At 42.8% G+C, this 22963-nt stretch overlaps 1 protein-coding gene across 1 annotated transcript; it reads left to right on the top strand.

Annotated features, from left to right (window-relative positions):
* Positions 1-1114: 1114 nt before the first annotated feature.
* On the top strand, positions 1115-21841 carry LOC106595703 (zinc finger protein 2-like). The gene is made up of 4 exons (XM_014187066.2): positions 1115-1961; positions 10908-11671; positions 16884-17283; positions 19987-21841. Exons 1-4 carry the CDS (start codon positions 1664-1666, stop codon positions 20964-20966), a joined length of 2442 nt encoding a protein of 813 aa, XP_014042541.2. The 5' UTR covers positions 1115-1663; the 3' UTR covers positions 20967-21841.
* Positions 21842-22963: the final 1122 nt, after the last annotated feature.

Genomic DNA, 22963 nt, shown 5'->3' with positions numbered 1-22963 from the left:
TGAAAATAGTTGTCTAGAAATGATCAATAACCAATTTGACAGAGCTTGAAGATTTTTTTAAAGAATAATGGGCACATGTTGTACAGTCCAGTTGTGAGACTCACCCAGAAAGACTCACAGCTGTAATCGCTTTTTCTTTTTCTAATATTCTATTTTTTACAAATTCATTTTAATCCCACTTTTTAACAACAAACTGTAGTAGCAGTATAGACCTAGTCTGTTCATTATATACATCTACATGATGTATTGTTAGACTGTGTAGGAGCGGTATCGACCTAGTCTGTTCATTATATACATCTACATGACGTTTTATACACTGAACAAAAATATAAATATAAAAAAATATATAAAAGTTTCATGAGCTGAAATATAAGATCCCTGAAATTTTCCATATGCAAAAAAAGCTTATTTCTCTCAAATGTCTCAATGTTTGAGAGAAAATATTTGGCATGGGTCCTCAGATCCTCAAAAGGTTTTACAGCTGCACCATTGAGAGCATCCTGACGGGTTGCATCACTGCCTGGTATGGCAACTGCTCGGCCTCCGACCGCAGGGCACTGCAGAGGGTAGTGCGCACGGCCCAGTACATCACCAGGGTCAAGCTTCCTGCCATCCAAGCCCTCTATACCAGGCGGTGTCAGAGGAAGGCCCTAAAAAAGACTCCAGCCACCCTAGTCAAAGACTGTCCTCTCTGCTACCGCACGGCAAGCGGTACTGGAGCGCCAAGTCTAGGAGCAATAGACTTCCAAACAGCTTTTACCCCCAACCCATAAGACTCCTAAACATCTAATCGAATGGCTACCCAGACTATTTGCATTGCCCCCCCCCCACGCTGCTACTACTCTGTTATTATCTATGCATTGTCACTTTGATAACTCTACCTACATGTAAATATTACCTCAATTACTTCGACACCGGTGCCCCCACACATTGACTCTGTACCCCCTGTATATAGCCTCGCAATTGTTATTTTACTGCTGCTCTTTAATTATTTGTTACTTTTATCTCTTACTTTTTTTGTATTTTCTTAAAACTGCATTGTTGGTTAAGGGATTGTAAGTATGCATTTCACTGTAAGGTCTACACCTGTTGTATTCTGACATATACAATTTGATTTGATGTGCACAAATTTGTTTACATCCCTGTTAGTGAGCAAGTGGGTGGGCCTATGCCTGATCCACTATCCCAGGTCCACCCATGGATGAGCCCCTGCTCAGTCATGTGAAATCCATAGATTTGGGCCAAATTAATTTATTTCAATTGACTGATTTCCTTATATTAACAGTTTTTTGCATGTTGCGTTTAAATACAACATGCAAATATAAAAATACACGTTCTTCTCAACTGCGTTACCCACTCCAGTCAGCAGTTGGCGATGTGTCTTTCAGGCGATGCTTTCAGTGTGACGCGTAATCTAGTGGACGGGACGCTTCCTCGATAACAACAGCTAGTTATCCACCTCGTAATCTTGCTAGCCAAAATACCCGAAACAGTTAAGCTCTTTAGACACTTTCGGTGCATCAACCACTCTGCTTTGAATACACTTCTGTCGTATCTAGTTGCCCCATTTAATTTCATATTTACGTTGTTAGTCAGCTGGCTGGTTAAATTAGGCTAATCGCTCATGCGAACTAGTTACGTTAGCTAGCTAACATCTCCGACCATGAGTTCACTAAGTTACTCTGCTCCTGCTAAAGGAGAGGAGGTCTGCTGGACGGAGAAAGAAGGCATGTGGTTGAACATTGTCGTGAAAGAGGAGAAGGAAGAAGAGGATGTCACCGTAAAAGTAGAGGGTGAGGCTGTTACAGTGAAAGGAGAGGAAGACACGATCAGAGTGAAAGAGGAGGAGGAGGATGTTACAGTAAAAGAAGAGGAGGATGCCGTTTTTGGAGGAATGAACGAGGGAGAGATAAATGGCACATCGAAAGAGGAGAAGGAGACGGGAGAGCTGATTAACGCCAGTGAGTAGTACTATCTTAAACGGGCAGAACTCTGCAGTTGTTGAACTAATGTGTGGTTTTCAAGGGGCGTTCTATTGACGTTTTATACTTGAATAAGTTGTTCTTTACTGTAGGAATTGTTAAAGCTACAATGTAAGGTTTGTATACCATTAAAGAGCGGGCCACCAACAAAAGGTTAACGATGGATCAAATGCATTAAAATTAATGACATGGATTTAAATACTGTAGTCCTAATGATCTATTATAGAGCTCTGTTCAGCCTGTAAACATGACATTATCTATTATTATAGAGCTCTGATCAGCCTGTAAACATGACATTATCTATCTATAATAGAGCTCTGCTCAGCTTGTAACATGACATTATCTATTATTATAGAGCTCTGTTCAGCCTATAAACATGACATTATCTATTATTATAGAGCTCTGCTCAGCCTCTAACCATGACATTATCTATCTATAATAGAGCTCTGCTCAGCTTGTAACATGACATTATCTATTATTATAGAGCTCTGTTCAGCCTATAAACATGACATTATCTATTATTATAGAGCTCTGTTCAGCCTATAAACATGACATTATCTATTATTATAGAGCTCTGTTCAGCCTGTAAACATGACATTATCTATTATTATAGAGCTCTGCTCAGCCTAAAGACATGACATTATCTATTATTATAGAGCTTTGCTCAGTCTGTAACATGACATTATCTATTATTATAGAGCTCTGCTCAGCCTAAAGACATGACATTATCTATTATTATAGAGCTCTGTTCAGCCTGTAAACATGACATTATCTATTATTATAGAGCTTTGCTCAGTCTGTAACATGACATTATCTATTATTATAGAGCTTTGCTCAGTAATAGTCTGTTAATCATGTCTGTCTCTAGTAGTAGTAAACTCAGCAAACAAAGAAACGCCCCTTTTTCAGGACCCTGTCTTTCAAAGATAATTGGTAAAAATCCAAATAACTTCACAGATCTTCATTGTAAAGGGTTTAAACACTGTTTCCCATGTTTGTTCAATGAACCATAAACAATTAATGAACATGCACCTGTGGAACGGTCGTTAAGACACTAACAGCTTACAGACGGTAGGCAATTAAGGTCACAGTTCTGAAAACATAGGACGCTAAAGAGGCCTTTAAACTGACTCTGAAAAACACCAAAAGAAAGATGCCCAGGGTCCCTGCTCATCTGCGTGAACGTGCCTTAGGCATGCTGCAAGGAGGCATGAGGACTGCAGATGTGGCCAGGGCAATAAATTGCAATGTCTGTACTGTGAGACGCCTAAGACAGCGCTACAAGGAGACAGGACGGACAGCTGATCGTCCTCGCAGTGGCAGACCACGTGTAACAACACCTGCACAGGATCGGTACATCCGAACATCACACCTGGGGGACAGGTACAGGATGGCAACAACAACTGCCCGAGTTACACCAGGAACGCACAATCCCTCCATCAGTGCTCAGACTGTCCGCAATAGGCTGAGAGAGGCTGGACTGAGGGCTTGTAGGCCTTTTGTAAGGAAGGTCCTCACCCCAGATATCACTGGCAACAACGTCGCCTATGGGCACAAACCCACCGTCGCTGGACCAGACAGGACTGGCAAAAACTGCTCTTCACTGACGAGTTGCGGTTTTGTCTCACCAGGGGTGATGGTTGGATTCGCGTTTATCGTCAAAGGAATGAGTGTAACACCGAGGACTGTACTCTGGAGCGGGATCGATTTGGATGTGGAGAGTCTGTCATGGTCTTGGGTGGTGTGTCACAGCATCATCGGACTGAGCTCGTTGTCATTGCAGGCAATCTCAACGCTGTGCGTTACAGGGAAGACATCCTCCTCCCTCATGTGGTACCCTTCCTGCAGGCTCATCCTGACATGACCCTCCAGCATGACAATGCCACCAGCCATACTGCTCGTTCTGTGCGTGATTTGTTATGTTCATACAAATATTTGCTGAAAATGAACGCAGTTGACAGTGAGAGGACGTTTATTTTTGGTGGTGGTAGTGGTAGTAGTCTGTTAATCATACATGTCTGTAATAGTAGTAGTAGTGGTAGTAGCAGTAGTAGTAGTAGTAGTGGTAGTAGCAGCAGCAGTAGTAGTAGTAGTGGTAGTAGCAGTAGTGGTAGTAGTAGTGCACCATCATTAAGTTTGCTGATGACAACCGGGGTAGGCCTGATCAATGATGAGACAGCATATAGGGAGGAGGTCAGTGACCTGACCGTGTGGTGCAAGGACAACGACCTCTCTCTCAACGTGATCAAGACAAAGGAGATTATTGTGGACTACTGGAAAAGGAGGACCGAGCACGCCACCATTCTCATAAATGGGGCTGTAGTGGAGCAGGTTGAGAGCTTCAAGTTCTTTGGCGTCCACATCACCAACAAACTAACATGGTCCAAGCACACCAAGACAGTTGTGAGGAGGGCACAACAAAACCTATTCACTCTCAAGAGACTGGAAAGATTTGGCATGGATCCTCAAAAGGTATTACAGCTGCACCATCGAGAGCATCCTGATGGGTTGCATCACTGCCTGGTATGGCAACTGCTCAGCCTCCGACCGCAAGGCACTACAGAGGGTAGTGTGTACGGCCCAGTACATCACCGGGGCCACACTTCCTGTCATCCAGGACCTCAATACCAGGCAGTGTAAGAGGAAGGCCCTAAAAATGGTCATAGACTACAGCCACCCTAGTCATAGTGGTACTGCACGGCAAGCGGTACCGGACAGCCAGCTTCTACCCCCAAACCATAAGACTCCTGAACAGCTAATCAAATGGCTACCCAGACTATTTACACTCCCCCCCCCTCCCCCATACGCTGCTGCTACTGTCTGTTATTATCTATGCATGGCCACTTTAATAACTCTACCTACGTGTACATAATTACCTCGACGCCGGTGCCCCCTGCACATTGACTCTGTACTGGTACCCCATGTATATAGCCTCCACATTAACTCTGTACCGGTACCCCCTGTATATAGTCTCCACATTGACTCTGTACCGGTACCCCCTGTATATAGTCTCCACATTGACTCTGTACCGGTACCCCCTGTATATAGCCTCCACATTGACTCTGTACCAGTACCCCCTGTATATAGTCTCCACATTGACTCTGTACCAGTACCCCCTGTATATAGCCTCCACATTGACTCTGTACCGGTACCCCCTGTATATAGCCTCCACATTGACTCTGTACCGGTACCCCCTGTATATAGCCTCCACATTGACTCTGTACCGGTACCCCCTGTATATAGCCTCCACATTGACTCTGTACCGGTACCCCCCTGTATATAGCCTCCACATTGACTCTGTACTGGTACCCCCTGTATATAGCCTCCACATTGACTCTGTACCGGTACCCCCCTGTATATAGCCTCCACATTGACTCCGTACCGGTACCCCCTGTATATAGCCTCCACATTGACTCTGTACCAGTACCTCCTGTATATAGTCTCCACATTGACTCTGTACTGGTACCCCCTGTATATAGTCTCCACATTGACTCTGTACCGGTACCCCCTGTATATAGCCTCCACATTGACTCTGTACTGGTACCCCCTGTATATAGTCTCCACATTGACTCTGTACCGGTACCCCCTGTATATAGCCTCCACATTGACTCTGTACCGGTACCCCCTGTATATAGCCTCCACATTGACTCTGTACCGGTACCCCCTGTATATAGCCTCCACATTGACTCTGTACCGGTACCCCCTGTATATAGCCTCCACATTGACTCTGTACCGGTACCTCCTGTATATAGCCTCCACATTGACTCTGTACCGGTACCCCCTGTATATAGCCTCCACATTGACTCTGTACCGGTACCCCCTGTATATAGCCTCCACATTGACTCTGTACCGGTACCCCCTGTATATAGCCTCCACATTGACTCTGTACCAGCTCCCCCTGTATATAGCCTCCACATTGACTCTGTACCGGTACCCCCTGTATATAGCCTCCACATTGACTCTGTACCAGTACCCCCTGTATATAGCCTCCACATTGACTCTGTACCAGTACCCCCTGTACATAGCCTCCACATTGACTCTGTACCAGTACCCCCTGTACATAGCCTCCACATTGACTCTGTACCGGTACCCCCTGTATATAGCCTCCACATTGACTCTGTACCAGTACCCCCTGTACATAGCCTCCACATTGACTCTGTACCAGTACCCCCTGTACATAGCCTCCACATTGACTCTGTACCGGTACCTCCTGTATATAGCCTCCACATTGACTCTGTACCAGTACCCCCTGTACATAGCCTCCACATTGACTCTGTACCAGTACCCCCTGTACATAGCCTCCACATTGACTCTGTACCAGTACCCCCTGTACATAGCCTCCACATTGACTCTGTACCGGTACCTCCTGTATATAGCCTCCACATTGACTCTGTACCAGTACCCCCTGTACATAGCCTCCACATTGACTCTGTACCAGTACCCCCTGTACATAGCCTCCACATTGACTCTGTACCGGTACCTCCTGTATATAGCCTCCACATTGACTCTGTACCAGTACCCCCTGTATATAGTCTCCACATTGACTCTGTACCAGTACCCCCTGTATATAGTCTCCACATTGACTCTGTACCGGTACCCCCTGTATATAGTCTCCACATTGACTCTGTACTGGTACCCCCTGTACATAGCCTCCACATTGACTCTGTACCAGTACCCCCTGTACATAGCCTCCACATTGACTCTGTACCGGTACCTCCTGTATATAGCCCTGCTATTATTATTTACTGCTGCTCTTTATTTGTTATTCTTATCTCTTACTTTTAAAAATATATTATCTTAACTGCATTGTTGGTTCTTCAGACCTCTTCAGCGTCTGATCCCGTTAGCGGGATCAAAATCCAGCGAAAAATCATATCGCCAATTAGCATTAAAAAAAAATCATAATTAAAAAAAAAATATATATATATATATATATATATATTTTTTTATAGATACACCTCTCCTGAATCGACCCACGTCGTCCGATTTCAAAAAGGTTTTACAGGAAAAGCAAATCATTAGATTATATTAGATGAGTCCATCGTAAAAAGCAGCTTCATAGCCATTTTCCGACCAACCACTTGCATCACATATAATCAAAAAACAGCTAAATGCAGCACTAACCTTTTACAAACTTCATCAGATGGCACCCCTAGGACATCATGTTATACAATGCATGCATTCTTTTGTTCAATAAAGGTCATATTTATATATAAAAACAGCATTTTACATCTCTGTCTGATGTTGACTACATAATTTCCCCTCAAAAGCGTCCCGGTAAACAATGCTACATTTCCCTAAATTACTATCCTATAACGATTTTTTAAATGTATATTGTCAATCTAACATTTATAGATGAATATCTCTTGAGAACACCTGTCATACCAGATTTTAAATTAACTTTACTGGGTAATCACACTTTGCAATAAAAGGAGATGCGATACTCAGAAAATGAGCTAATATACAGAGCTCGGCGCCATCTTGGAAGCAATCGCATGTACCATCTCATCTTGTATAATATTGTCAATAATCGCCTACCTTTAGTTGTCTTCATCAGAAAGCATCCCAGGTCCACAACAGATGTATTTTCGGTCAAAAAGTCCATACTTCACGTTCCATTAACCTGATGTTGGTAGCGCGTCCTATGGCTCTCTCGAAGCGCAGCTCTGAAGTTCAGAATAAATGCAATGCTCGCGCATGTAGGTTCGTTCAAACATGTCAAACGTTGTATAAAATAAATCTTCAGGGCCTCTAACACCAAGAGAGCCAATAAGATTCGAGGGGGATGATGTCATGGCCTTTAAAACCGTATCCAAAGGTGGGGGCAGACATGGCCGCCGGCGTCATAATGGTGATGGCCCATCCCCTGTGACCAATTTCAAACTCGTGTCATTCACTGAGTTTTGACTCTATAAGGCTCAAACCACTGTGAAAGGACTGGCGACATCTAGTGGAAGCAATAGGAAGTGCTCACTGAACCATGGTTAACGGTGTGATTAATAAGGAAAGATGAGAAGTCAAGTCCACAATTCAGAATTCCACTTCCTGTTTCAATCGGTCTCGGGGTTTTGACTGCCATTTGAGTTCTGTTATACTCACAGACACCATTCAAACAGTTTTAGAAACTTTAGAGTGTTTTCTATCCATATATAATAAGTATATGCATGCCCTATCTTCTGAGTTTGATTAGTAGGCCGTTGAAAATGGGAACGATTTTTTTTCAAAATGCGCTGTGGCGCCCCCTATCCTACGGTATCCTCAAGAGGTTTTAAGGCTTGTAAGTAAGCATTTCACTGTAAGGTCTACACGTGTTGTATTTAGCACATGTGACAAATGACATTTTATTTGAGCAGTAGTAGATGTAGTAGTGGTGGTGGTAGTAGTAGTAGCAGTATTGGTAGTAGCAGTAGTAGATATAATAGTAGTGGTGGTGGTAGTAGTAGCAGTATTGGTAGTAGCAGTAGTAGATATAATAGTAGTGGTGGTGGTAGTAGTAGCAGTAACGGTAGTAGTAGTAGTAGTAGTAGTAGTAGTAGTACTGCTAGGGGTAGTAGTAGTACTGCTAGGGGTAGTAGTAGTACTGCTAGGGGTAGTAGTAGTACTGCTAGGGGTAGCAGTAGTACTGGTAGTAGTGGTAGCAGTGGTAGCGGTAGCAGTGGTAGCAGTAGTAATGGTAGTAGTAGTAGTACTGGTAGTGGTAGCAGTGGTAGCAGCTGCAGTAGTAGTAGTAGTGGTGGTAGTAGTAGTGGTAGCAGTAGGTGTAGTAGTAGCAGCAGTAATGGTAGTAGCAGCAGCAGTAGTAGCAGAAGTAGTGGTAGTAGTAGTAGCAGCAGTAGTTGTAGTAGCGGTAGTAGTAGTGATAGCAGTAGCGGTAGTAGTGGTAGCAGCAGTAATGGTGGTAGTAGTAGTGGTAGTAATAGTAGTAGCAGTAACGGTAGGAGCAGTGGTAGTAGCAGTAGCGGTGGTAGTAGCAGTAGCGGTGGTAGTATTAGCGGTGGTAGTAGTAGTAGTAGCAGCACAGTAGTGGTAGTAGTAGCAGCACAGTAGTAGTAGTAGTAGTAGCAGCGATAGCGGTTGTAGTAGCAGTAGTAGTAGTAGCAGTAGCGGCAGCAGTAGCGGTAGTAGTGGTAGCAGCAGTAATGGTGGTAGTAGTAGTGGTAGTAATAGTAGCAGCAGTAACGGTAGGAGCGGTGGTAGTAGCAGTAGCGGTGGTAGTAGCAGTAGCGGTGGTAGTAGCAGTAGCGGTGGTAGTAGTAGTAGTAGTAGTAGTAGTAGCAGCACAGTAGTGGTAGTAGTAGCAGCGATAGCGGTTGTAGTAGCAGTGGTAGTAGTAGTAGCAGCAGTAATAGTAGTAGCGATAGTAGTAGTGTTGGTAGTAGTAGTAGCGGTAGTAGTAGCAGCAATAGTAGTAGCAGTAGCGGCAGCAGTAGCGGTAGTAGTGGTAGCAGCAGTAATGGTGGTAGTAGTAGTGGTAGTAATAGTAGCAGCAGTAACGGTAGGAGCGGTGGTAGTAGCAGTAGCGGTGGTAGTAGCAGTAGCGGTGGTAGTAGCAGTAGTAGTATTAGCGGTGGTAGTAGTAGTAGTAGCAGCACAGTAGTAGTAGCAGCACAGTAGTGGTAGTAGTAGTAGTAGCAGCACAGTAGTAGTAGCAGCACAGTAGTGGTAGTAGTAGTAGTAGCAGCACAGTAGTGGTAGTAGTAGCAGCGATAGCGGTTGTAGTAGCAGTAGTAGTAGTAATAGTGGTGGTAGTAGTAGTAGTAGTAGCAGCAGTAATAGTAGTAGCAGTAGCGATAGTAGTAGTAGTGTTGGTAGTAGTAGTAGCGGTGGTAGTAGTGGCATTAGTAGTAGTAGTAGTAGTAGTAGCAGCAATAGTGGTAGTAGTAGCAGTAGTAGTAGTAGCAGTAGCGGTAGTAGTAGTGGTAGTAGCAGCAGTAGTGGTAGTAGTAGTAGTTGTAGTAGCAGTAGTGGTAGCAGCAGTAATGGTAGTAGTAGTAGTAGTAGCGGTGGTAGTAGTAGTAGCAGCAATAATGGTAATAGCCGTAGTGGTAGTAGTGGCATTAGTAGTGGTAGTAGTAGTAGTAGCAGTAATGGTAGTAGTGGTGGTAGTAGTAGCAGCAATAGTGGTAGTAGTAGTAGTAGCAATAGTAGTAGTTGTTGTAGCAGTAGTAATGGTAGTAGTATTAGTAGTAGTAGTAGTAGTAGGAGCAGCAGCAGTAGTAGTAGTATTAGCGGTGGTAGTAGTAGCAGCAGTGGTGGTAGTAGTAGTAGTAGTTGTGGTAGTAGTAGCGGTTGTAGTAGTATCAGAGGTAGTGGTTGTAGCAGTAGTACTGGTAGTGGTAGTGGTGGTGGTAGTAGTAGTAGTAGTAGTAGTATTAGCAGTGGTAGCGGTGGTGGTGGTGGTAGTAGTAAAATGCATCTTTGTAAAACATAAAAAGTGTTTTCTATTAAACCCTAATAACTCCACTTCTCTTCTCTTAATCAACTTGAACCTTGACCCATTTAAGTGTTTTGAATTGTTAGGAGTCCACAAGGGAGGATGTTTAATGCTTCCATGCAACGGTCTCTTTCAGCCCGCTCATAAGACAGCATCCTGTTACAATGCTGCTTGCAGCTATATTTATTATGACGGAAATTGGAAATGTTCTGAAAACCTGACCTCAAATGTTCTGACCTTTTAGATTATTGAGGGATCTAGTCTGGATTAAACCTCATGGGCATTAGGATTATAAATACCTGGTCACTTTCCCCAATTTTCCTGGTTTTCCAAGATGCCCAGAATCATTAAGCAGGAAATCCGAAATCCACCAAACCAGGATTTCTGAAAAGCCTGGGAATTCTGGGTATTCAACCCTAATAGGAAGACAGTTTTACCATGTGGAGGTATCATTCAGGTCTCTGTTTAACTACATACTTTGTCTTTGGCAGGAGAGAGACCAGACTCTCACTCTGACAGCGGGAAGAGTCCTTCAGGGGAACCAGACCCAGAGACGACCAAACCAGCAAGACCGCATCACTGTTCCCACTGTGGAAAGAGTTTTACCTGGTTAGGGTACCTAAAACAGCATGAGAGAACACACACAGGAGAAAAGCCTTTCCAATGTTCCAAGTGTGGAAAGAGTTTTACTGTGTTAGTCAACCTGAAAAGGCATGAGAAACTACACTCTGGAGAAAAGCCATTCCAGTGTTCCCAGTGTGGAAAAAGTTTTACCCGGTTAGGGCACTTAAAAGAGCATGAGAGGACACACACAGGAGAAAAGCCTTACCACTGCTCCCAATGTGAAAAGAGATTTTCAAGATCAGGGGACCTAAAAAGTCATGAGAGGACACACACAGGAGAAAAGCCTTACCAATGTTCTCAGTGTGAGAAGAGTTTCACCCAGGTAGGGAACCTGAAAATACATAATAGAATACACTCTGGAGAGAAGCCTTACCATTGCTCCCAATGTGGAAAGAGTTTTACCTGGTTAGGGAGTCTGAATTCGCATGAGTGGACACACAGAGGAGAGATGCCTTACCACTGCTCCCAATGTGAAAAGCGTTTCAACCAGTTGGAGCACCTGAAATCACATGAAAGAACACATTCAGGAGAGAAGCCTTTCCGCTGCTCTTATTGTGGAAAAACGTTTTCCCAGTCAGAAGACTTGAAATCACATGAGAGAATAGAGAGGCTGTGCTCTGACTTATGTTTTTGATCGGAAATGTGTGTGTTTTGAAATCATATTGTTTATATGAAACCTGGCTCACAAATATAAATTATATTGTTTATATGAAACCTGACTGACATTGTTTATATGAAACCAAATAGGCCTACTCTTGTTTTTTTCATCCTGAGACATGGTCAATTAAAAATATCTCTAAGTCTGGGTAGGCTGGGTGGGAGGTAACCCAATGGGTATGTCTGGGTAGCCTTTTGACCTTTTATTAAAACAGGTTTGGCTTCATTGGTGGATAGATGATTGTAGATGCAAGGATGGCTTTCTTAGGTTATTGAAAGGAAACTGAAACGGTGTCAAACAAGGCATATCTACATGGGCAGTAAATGAAATACACTTCAACAAAGTTCCAAATCTACAGTCTTGGCCAAAGGTTTTGAGAATGACACAAATATTAATTTTCACAAAGTCTGCTGCTTCGGTTTGTATGATGGCAATTTGCATATACTCCAGAATGTTATGAAGAGTGATCAGATGAATTGCAAAGTCCCTCTTTGCCATGCAAATGAACTGAATCCCCCAAAAACATTTCCACTGCATTTCAGCCCTGCCACAAAAGGAACAGCTGATATCATGTCAGTGATTCTCTCGTTAACACAGGTGTGAGTGTTGATGAGGACAGGGCTGGAGATCACTCTGTCATGCTGATTGAGTTCGAATAACAGACTGGAAGCTTCAAAAGGAGGGTGGTGCTTGGAATCATTGTTCTTCCTCTGTCAATCATGGTTACCTGCAAGGAAACACGTGCTGTCATCATTGCTTTGCACAAAAAGGGCTTCACAGGCAAGGATATTGCTGCCAGTAAGATTGCACCTAAATCAACCATTTTTATTGGATCATCAAGAACTTCAAGGAGAGCGGTTCAATTGTTGTGAAGAAGGCTTCAGGGTGCCCAAGAAAGTCCAGCAAGCGCCAGGACCGTCTCCTAAAGTTGATTCAGCTGCGGGATCGGGGCACCACCAGTACAGAGCTTGCTCAGGAATGGCAGAAGGCAGGTGTGAGTGCATCTGCAAGCACAGTGAGGCGAAGACTTTTGGAGGATGGCCTGGTGTCAAGAAGGGCAGCAAAGAAGCCACTTCTCTCCAGGAAAAACATCAGGGACAGACTGATATTCTGCAAAAGGTACAGGGATTGGACTGCTGAGGACTGGAGTAAAGTCATTTTCTCTGATGAATCCCCTTTCCGATTGTTTGGGGCATCTGGAAAAAAAGCTTGTCCGGAGAAGACAAGGTGAGCGCTACCATCAGTCCTGTGTCATGCCAACAGTAAAGCATTCATGTGTGGGGTTGCTTCTCAGCCAAGGGAGTGGGCTCACTCACGATTTTGCCTAAGAACACAGCCATGAATAAAGAATGGTACCAACACATCTTCCGAGAGCAACTTCTTCCAACCATCCAGGAACAGTTTGGTGACAAACAATGCCTTTTCCAGCATGATGGAGCACCTTGCCATAAGGCAAAAGTGATAACTAAGTGGCTCGAGGAACAAAACATCAATATTTTGGGTCCATAGCCAGGAAAGTCCCCAGACCTTAATCCCATTGAGAACTTGTGGTCAATCCGCAAGAGGCGGGTGGACAAACAAATCCACAAATTCTGAAAAGCTCCAAGCATTGATTATGCAAGAATGGGCTGCCATCAGTCAGGATGTGGCCCAGAAGTTAATTGGCAGCATGCCAGGGCGGATTGCAGAGGTCATGAAAAAGAAGGGTCAACACTGCAAATATTGACTCTTTGCATCAACTTCATGTAATTGTCAATAAAAGCCTTTGACACTTATGAAATGCTTGTAATTATACTTCAGTATTCCATAGTAACATCTGACAAAAATATCTAAAGACACTGAAGCAGCAAACTTTGTGAAAATTAATATTTGTGTCATTCTCAAAACTTTTGGCCACGACTGTATATATACAATATAAATCAACACTTGTTAAGGTTTCTAGCAGTAAACAGGCTTTGAATATTATGTAGAACTCTTAATCAGAGGCGATAACAATACTAAAGAGTTACACTACATGACCAAAAGTATGTGGACACCTGTTGTCAAAGATCTTATTCCAAAATCATGGGCATTAATATGGAGTTGGTACCCCCCTTTTGCTGCTATAACAGCCTCCACTCTTCTGGGAATGCTTTCCACTAGATGTTTGAACATTGCTGCAGGGACTTGCTTCCATTCAGCCACAAGAGCATTAGTGAGGTCAGGCACCGATGTTGGTCGATTAGGCCTGGCTCGCAGTCAGCGTTCCAATTCATCCCAACGGTGTTCCATGGGGTTGAGGTCAGGGCTCTGTGCAGGCCAGTCAAGTTTTCCCACACTGATCTCGACAAACCATTTCTGTATGGACCTCGCTTTGTGCACCAAGCATTGTCATGCTGAAACAGGAAAGGGCCTTCCACAAACTGTTGCTACAAAGGTGGAAGCATAGAATCATCTAGAATGTCATTGCTGTAGCATTAAGATTTCCCTTCACTGGAACTAAGGGGCCTAGCCCGAACCATTAAAAACAGCCCCAGACCATTATTCCTCCTCCACCAAACTTTGGCTCTATGCATTGGGACAGGTAGCATTCTACTGGCATCCGCCAAACCCAGACTCATCCGTCGGTCTGCCAGATGTTGAAGCATGATTCATCACTCCAGAGAATGTGTCTCCACTGCTCCAGAGTCCAATGGAGGCGAGCTTTACACCACTCCAGCCGATGCTTGGCATTGCACATGGTGATTTTAGGCTTGTGTGCGGCTACTCGTCCAAGGAAACCCATTTCATGAAACTCCCGAAGAACAGTTCTTGTGTTGACGTTGCAGATGATTTTTACGCGCTACGTGCTTCAGTACACTCCTACTACTTCGCGTCTGAGCCGTTGTTGATACAAGAAGTTTCCACTTCACAATAACAGCACTTACGGTTGACCGGGGCAGAAATTTGACAAACTGACTTTATGGAAAGGTGGCATTCTATGACGGTGCCACATTGAAAGTCACTGAGCTCTTCAGTAAGGGCCAATGTTTGTCTATGGAGATTGCAAGGCTGTGTGCTTGATTTTATACACCTGTCAACAGCGCGTCTGGCTGAAAATAGCAGAATCCACTAATTTGAAGGGGTGTCCACATACTTTTTTTTATTATATAGTGTACCTTGGCCACCACACACCACATTCATGTGATACACTCAGTCAATAAACACATCTCTAGGGTTCCATGCTGGTCCATAGTCACAGTCAATAACACATCTCTAGGGTTCCATGCTGGTCCATACTCAGTCAATAAACACATCTCTAGGGTTCCATGCTGGTCCATACTCACAGTCAATAACACATCTCTAGGGTTCCATGCTGGTCCATACTCACAGTCAAAAACACATCTCTAGGGTTCCATGCTGGTCCATACTCACAGTCAATAACACATCTCTAGGGTTCCATGCTGGTCCATACTCACAGTCAATAACACATATCTAGGGTTCCATGCTGGTCCATACTCACAGTCAATAACACATCTCTAGGGTTCCATGCTGGTCCATACTCACAGTCAATAACACATCTCTAGGGTTCCATGCTGGTCCATACTCACAGTCAATAACACATCTCTAGTGTTCCATGCTGGTCCATACTCACAGTCAATAACACATCTCTAGTGTTCCATGCTGGTCCATACTCACAGTCAATAACACATCTCTAGGGTTCCATGCTGGTCCATACTCAGTCAATAACACATCTCTAGGGTTCCATGCTGGTCCATACTCACAGTCAATAACACATCTCTAGGGTTCCATGCTGGTCCATACTCACAGTCAATAACACATCTCTAGGGTTCCATGCTGGTCCATACTCACAGTCAATAACACATCTCTAGGGTTCCATGCTGGTCCATACTCAGTCAATAACACATCTCTAGGGTTCCATGCTGGTCCATACTCACAGTCAATAACACATCTCTAGGGTTCCATGCTGGTCCATACTCACAGGCAATAACACATCTCTAGTGTTCCATGCTGGTCCATACTCACAGTCAATAACACATCTCTAGGGTTCCATGCTGGTCCATACTCACAGTCAATAACACATCTCTAGGGTTCCATGCTGGTCCATACTCACAGTCAATAACACATCTCTAGGGTTCCATGCTGGTCCATACTCACAGGCAATAACACATCTCTAGTGTTCCATGCTGGTCCATACTCACAGTCAATAACACATCTCTAGGGTTCCGTGCTGGTCCATACTCACAGTCAATAACACATCTCTAGGGTTCCATGCTGGTCCATACTCCCAGTCAATAAACACATCTCTAGGGTTCCATGCTGGTCCATACTCAGTCAAAAGGTTTAGCCCCAGCCTTTTCAGGTTGATGAGGTGTCATAGCAGTGTGTTAAAAAGAAATCTGCCATCAAGGTTAAGGGTGGCTACTTTGAAGAATCTTTGAAGAAAATATATTTTGATTTGTTTAACACTTTTTTTGGTTACTACATGATTCCATATGTGTTATTTTATAGTTTTGATGTTTTCACTATTTTTATACAATGTATAAAATAGTAAAAAGAAAGAAAAATCCTTGAATGATTAGGTGCATCCAAACGTTTGACTGGTAGTGTACATCTACATGATGTATTGTTGTTACACCATGTAGGAGCAGTATAGACCTAGTCTGTTCATTATATACATCTACATGATGTATTGTTACACCATGTAGGAGCAGTATAGACATAGTTGTTAATTGTAATATATGTTTAGGTGAATTAATATGAAATTATCTTAAATGCAGATGTGCAGTAGTATTGCATTTAAATATTCACTCAATAAAAATCTGCACCAATGGATGAAAACATGCTTCTCTTTGTACGTTTCCATATAATATTGACTTCTATAATAAACTTTTTGTCTGAAAATAAAATATTTTCCTTAACTGTGTTACCTACTCTAGTCGGCAGTTAGCGATGTTCGTATTTCTCGCGATACTACTGGCGTGACCTATAATCTAGTGGACGGGACACTTCAACAACAACAGTTTGCCACCTCGCCGAAATGTTCAAGGTCTTTATAATGTTTCGGTGTATATTAGCCATTGTGTGTAAAACACACGTCTACCAGTTACCCAATTTAATTTCATATGTACGTTGTTAGCTAGCTGGCTGGTTAAATTAGCCTGTCACTAGTCTAATCGATAATGCTAGCTAGCTATTTAGCTAGCTAACGTCCTCGACCATGAGCTCACTAAGATACTGTCCCCATACTAAAGAGGAGGCCTGCTGGACGGAGAAAGAAACTCTCGTCAAAGAGGAGAAGGAAGAGGAGGCTGTTACAATACAAAAACAAGTAGAGGGTGAAGCTGTTACAGTGAAAGAAGAAGGGACTGTTAAAATAGAAGTAGAGGGTGAGGCTGTTACAGTGAAAGAAGAAGAGATGGACCGTAGAGTGAATGAAGACAAAGGAGAGTTCAGAGTGAAAGAGGAGGGAGATGTTACCAAAGATGTTTATATCTGTGATGTAAAAAAAGAGGAAGAGGATGCAGTTTTTGGAGTGGAGGGAGAGATTACTGTCACATTGGAAGAAGAAGAAGAGGAGGAGACAGGGGATCTGATTAACACCAGTAAGTAACCGAAGTACAGTTGTTTTTATATCCAACATGAAAATGTTAACATTATATTAAATTATTCAAAACAAGCCTTGCCTACTTTTACAACCTTTGATTTGCATCTAAGTGTTGATTTGACAAACACATCAAGACATAAAAAATGCATTTAAATCTCTGATCTGCAATAACTTTTTTCATGGATTGTCAACATCAAGCTAAAAATACGAATTACTCTAAAAACATCTGGCCTATTTTTTTAAATCTTTGATTTGCATCAAAAGTAAAGTTACATACACATGGTTAGCAGATGTTATTGGTGACATACACATGGTTAGCAGATGTTATTGGTCACATACACATGGTTAGTAGATGTTATTGGTGACATACACATGGGTAACAGATGTTATTGGTCATATACACATGGTTACAGATGTTATTGCGAGTGTAGCGAAATGCTTATGCTTCTAGATCTGACAGTGCAGCAGTATCTAACAGGTAATATCTAACAATTCCACAACAAACCCTAATACACACAATCTAGTAAAGGAATGAGATGAGAATATATAAATATAAATATATGGATGAGCAGTGACAGAGTGGCTAAGATGCAATAGATATTAAAGAATAGATAGTGAAGGATACAGTATATACATAAGAGATAAGTAATGTGAGATATGTAAACATTCTTAAAGTGCAATTATTAAAGTGACTAGTGTTCCATTTATTAAAGTGGCCAATGATATCAAGTCTGTAGGTAGGCAGCCGCCTCTCTGTGCTAGTGATGGCTGTTTAACAGTCTGATGGCCTTGAGATAGAAGCTGTTTTTCAGTCTCTTGGTCCCAGCTTTGATGCACCTGTACTGACCTCGCCTTCTGGATGTTAGCGGGGTGAACAGGCAGTGGGTCGGATGGTTGTTGCTTATCCATTTTGGCAATATAATAAGCATTCAAATGACGCCCACCTGACGCAGATTCCGATTTATAATGTAATGTTTTTTAGATTGTGTAAACAACAACAGTAATTGTGTGTTGGTGGGGAAGCAGGGCTGTGTTCCAAACAAAAAACGACAATTGGGCTTCAGTTCCTCAACTGCAAAGCTAGGAGAGCTAAAAAAAAAACACCTTATAGTTGAAGGCTCTTCTCTTGAATCATAAAAGTGCATTGAAATTACACTATATATGCAAAAGTATGTGGACACCCCTTCAAATGAGTGGATTCGGCTATTTCAGCTACACCCGTTGCTGACAGGTGTACAAAATCGAGCACACAGCCATGCAATCTCCATAGACAACCATTGGTAGTAGAATGGCCTTACTGAAGAGCTCAGTGACTTTCAACGTGACTCAGTCATAGGATCCCACCTTTCCAACAAGTCAGCTTGTAAAATTTCTGCCCTGCTAGAGCTACCTGGGTCAACTGTACATTTTGTTATTGTGATGTGGAAACATTTAGGATCAACAACGGCTTAGCCGCAAAGTGGTAGGCCACGCAAGCACACAGAACGGGACCGCCAAGTGCTGATGCGCTTAGCGTGTAAAAATCGTCTGTCCTTGGTTGCAACACTCACTACCGAGTTCCAAACTGCCTCCGGAAGCTTCATGAAATGGGTTTCCATGGCTGAGCAGCCACACACAAGGCTAAGATCACCATGCTCACTGCCAAGCGTCGGCTGGAGTGGTGTTAAGCTCGCCGCCATTGGACTCTGGAGCAGTGGAAACGCGTTCTCTGGAGTGATGAATCACGCTACACCATCTGGAAGTCCGACGGAAGAATCTGGGTTTGGCGGGTTTCAGGAGAACGTTACCTGCCCCAATGCATAGTGCCAACGGTAAAGTTTGGTGGAGGAGGAATAATGGTCTCGGGCTGTTTTTCATGGTTTAGGCTAGGCCCCTTATCTTATCTAGGCGATTCTGTGATTGCATCTTTGTGGCAACAGTTATGGGAAGGCCCTTTCCTGTTTCAGCATGAACATGCCCCCCAGTACACAAAGCCAGGTCCATACAGAAATGGTTTGTCGAGATCGGTGTGATAATATGAAAATGAATCCAACTAAAGGAATCCAATTAAATGATTCACTCAATTCCAGATGATGTTCAGGAAATGTCTGACTAAGTTTGGATGCTGCAGGGTTTACAGGCCCTGCGTGTTATATCTCAGCATAGCACTCTGGCTGAGCTCCTGGGATTCTCTCAGCTGACTGTTCTGGAGCTCTGTTGTAGTTCTGTTGGATTGGACCTGTGTGTGTTCCCCTGAATGCTACTGCAGCGTAACGGTCTCTCTGGGTAGACGGTTGGGCTAATGGTTATCTTGGCCAAAGGCTGTGCAACCAAATACTAGCTCCAGGGTTCCAATAGTTTTATCTATGCCATTTGTCTTTTTTTAATAAAAAATAAATAAATACTATTATAAAACTTCAGTTTAGATGATACAGACATGTCGTTATGCTCCTTATAGCTCTAACATATGGAGTATTTCTATATTCTGAAATACACATTTTTTTCACATTAATTTATAGATTACATTAATATAAAGATTAAATATTAAGATAAAATAAGATTATAAATTAAAATTATTATTAGAAATATCTCTTTCTAAATTACCCTTCATTGGGGGGGATCTAGTCTGGATTAAACCACATAGGAAGATAGTTTTATCATGTGGAGGTTTCATTCAGGGCTCTGTTTAGTATTTAACTAAATCATTTGTTGTCTTTGACAGGAGAGAGACCAGACTCTCACTCTGACAGCGGGAAATGTCCAGCCAGACGACACCACTGCTCCCAGTGTGGAAAGCATTTTACCAAGTTACAGAACCTAAAACAGCATGAGAGGACACACAAAGAAGAAAAGCCTTTTCAATGCTTTCAGTGTGAAAAAGGATTTTCATGTTCACAGGATTTTAAAGAGCATGAGAGGACACACGCAGGAGAAAAGCCCTTCCAATGCTCCCAGTGTGGAAAGGGTTTTAACCGGTTAGGGAACCTGAAAGAACATACAATAATACACACAGGAAAGAAGCCCCACCACTGCTCCCAGTGTGGAAAGAGTTTTAACCGGTTAGGGAATCTGAAAAAGCATGAGAGAATACACTCTGGAGTGAAGCCTTACCAATGTTCCTATTGTGGAAAGAATTTTACTCAGTTAGAGAACCTGAAGGAACATGAAAGGACACATACAGGGGAGAAACCCCACCATTGTTCTCAGTGTGGAAAGGCTTTTACCACGTCACGAAACCTTAAAGAGCATAAGACGAAACACACAGGAGAAAAGCCTTTCCACTGCTCCCTGTGTGGAAAGAATTTTACCCATTTAGGGAACCTGAAGAAACATGAGAGAATACACTCTGGAGATAAGCCATACCCCTGTTCCCACTGTGGAAGGAGTTTTAGGTGGTTAGGGACCTTAAAGCAACATGAGAGAACACACACAGGAGAGAAGCCTTTCCAATGTTCCCAGTGTGGAAAGGGTTTTACCCAGATAGGTAACCTAAAAGTTCATGAGAGGACACACTCAGGAGAAAAGCCTTTCCAATGTTCCCAGTGTGGAAAGAGTTTTACTGTGTTAGAGAGCCTAAAAGAACACAAGAGAATACACACAGGAGAGAAGCCCTACCAATGCTCCCACTGTGGAAAGAGTTTTAGGGGGTTAGGGAACCAGAAAAAACATGAGAGGACACACACAGGAGAAAAGCCTTACTAATGTTCTCAATGTGGAAAGAGTTTTAACCAGTTAAGCACCTGAAATCACATGAAATAAAACATTTAGGAGAGAAGCCTTTCCACTGCTCTCATTGCGTAAAGACATTTTAGTTCCAGGTGTATGATTTCCGCATATGGCCTCTAGACTTGCCTGTAACTTGGAGAGGGTGGAGCTTTTGGTTCCGGTTCCGATCCCAGTTCTATCTCGTCACGTATGGATCCAGAACTTCATCAAGTGTTACCAACCCAGTAACTAACCCACGGATGTTGTTGCACTCGCTTTGTCTAGGGGTGCTAAGCCTAGTTACATGGTCTGTAACCTGAATGAATGTATGCATTTATGTGAGAAATCAGTTCATGGACCTAGTGTTGAATTCCCAGGGAGACGGCAACCTTACCTTGGTCCAGGGGCAGCTCGCTTGACCTCTTGGTCGGCCAGTCCAAGCGGACTATTATTTGTTTAGATGGTGACGAAACATAAATATGCTGACCAAAATCATCATCAGCAAAGTCTTCACCACCATGTTATGACAACCAAGGACAATGCTAGCAGTTCCAGTCCAGACGAGCCTACCTCCTCCTCTTCCCTGTACTCAAAGGGCAATGGCCGTAAGGTTAAAGAAGTGTTTGTACCAGTTGGTCTGGACAGTGGGAAGTCCATCCTGTCTGACTGTGCCCACCCTTTACACCAGGGGTTCTTAAACCTTTTTCAGCCTGGGACCCAAATTAAAAATTCAGTGTTTTCCTGGGACCCAAGCTTATTGAAATATGCAACTTTGTGTAAATATTGGTTGATTTCATTGCCCTTATGCCTAAAACAAATGCAATATAAACAAAAACAAATAACATTGAAAATAAATACACATATAAAGCCTATTCATGTTTATTTTTCCCCATAAAAAAAAAAACTTTTGCTGTTAAAATACAATGTCATTTTCATTCTGAACTGGAATAAACTGATTGATCACATCACACAGATGTATAACAGAACACACACACAGGCTCAGTTTTTGATAGTGCAACCCTAAGTAACAGTACAGATGAAAAATGGTCAGGCCTACTGTACATCTTACTGTAGAAAGTATTGTTGAATAAAAATCTAAGTAGGAACTGTTTCTGTTAAAGTACAATAACTATTTGTATTATTCTGAACTGGAATAAATTGATCAAACCACACAGGTTGAAGTTTTCAACAAGCATGTCTATTCTGGACTCCGGTTTTGACAGAGCAACACGGAGGTCATGCTCAGCATTGAGTCTGTTTCTGTACTTGTTTTAAAAAAAATTTTTAAGTATGCCAGAGTTGAGAACCCTGACTCGCATAGGTATGTGGTGCCAAACTGTGTCAGAACATCTCCTGATTTCTCAGTCAGGCAGGAGACCACTTCCTGCTGTAGACGAGCAACCCGGAACTATGCGAGTGTGTTTGCATCAAAAAGCATCTAGCTTCAATCTGTTTATTCCAGTTCAGAATAAAAAAGTATTACTTGTATTTTAACAGCAACAGTTCCAATCTGGATTTGTTTCCAATCTATGTACAGTAGTTCTGTACAGTCGTTCTGATCATTTTTCATCTTCATCTGTATTTACTTTTACTTACGGTAGCACTATCAGTAGCTAGCTAGCTTGCTTTAGCTAACGTTAGCTATTAGCTGTGTACAAGGCCAGGGGATTGTTTAAAAGAGAAACTCACATCTACTACTATGAGAGATAGTACTCCCTTATTTCTGCTTATCATCACCTGTTATAAAATGACAATAATGCCTTGCTAGCTGAATTACTGTTCTGAACTAACTCCCTGGGTTCACCGTCATGCTCTGGATGTTTGTTCAGGATGTGTCATTATATTCATTTGTTCGTGTTGAGAGACTCGTTACTAAGCACTTCCCCGCACAAAACACATTGTGGTCGCTCCTCGTTATTTCTCAAAGTTTGTGTGAAACCAAGAGAGAGAAACTCATCGCTGTATTTGCGTTTCATGATGATTGAGCTTGACAC

Source organism: Salmo salar, chromosome ssa12 (genome assembly GCF_905237065.1).
Source record: "Salmo salar chromosome ssa12, Ssal_v3.1, whole genome shotgun sequence".
NCBI classification, from domain to species: Eukaryota; Metazoa; Chordata; class Actinopteri; order Salmoniformes; family Salmonidae; genus Salmo; species Salmo salar.
This window is presented reverse-complemented; position numbering and strand designations above follow the sequence as displayed.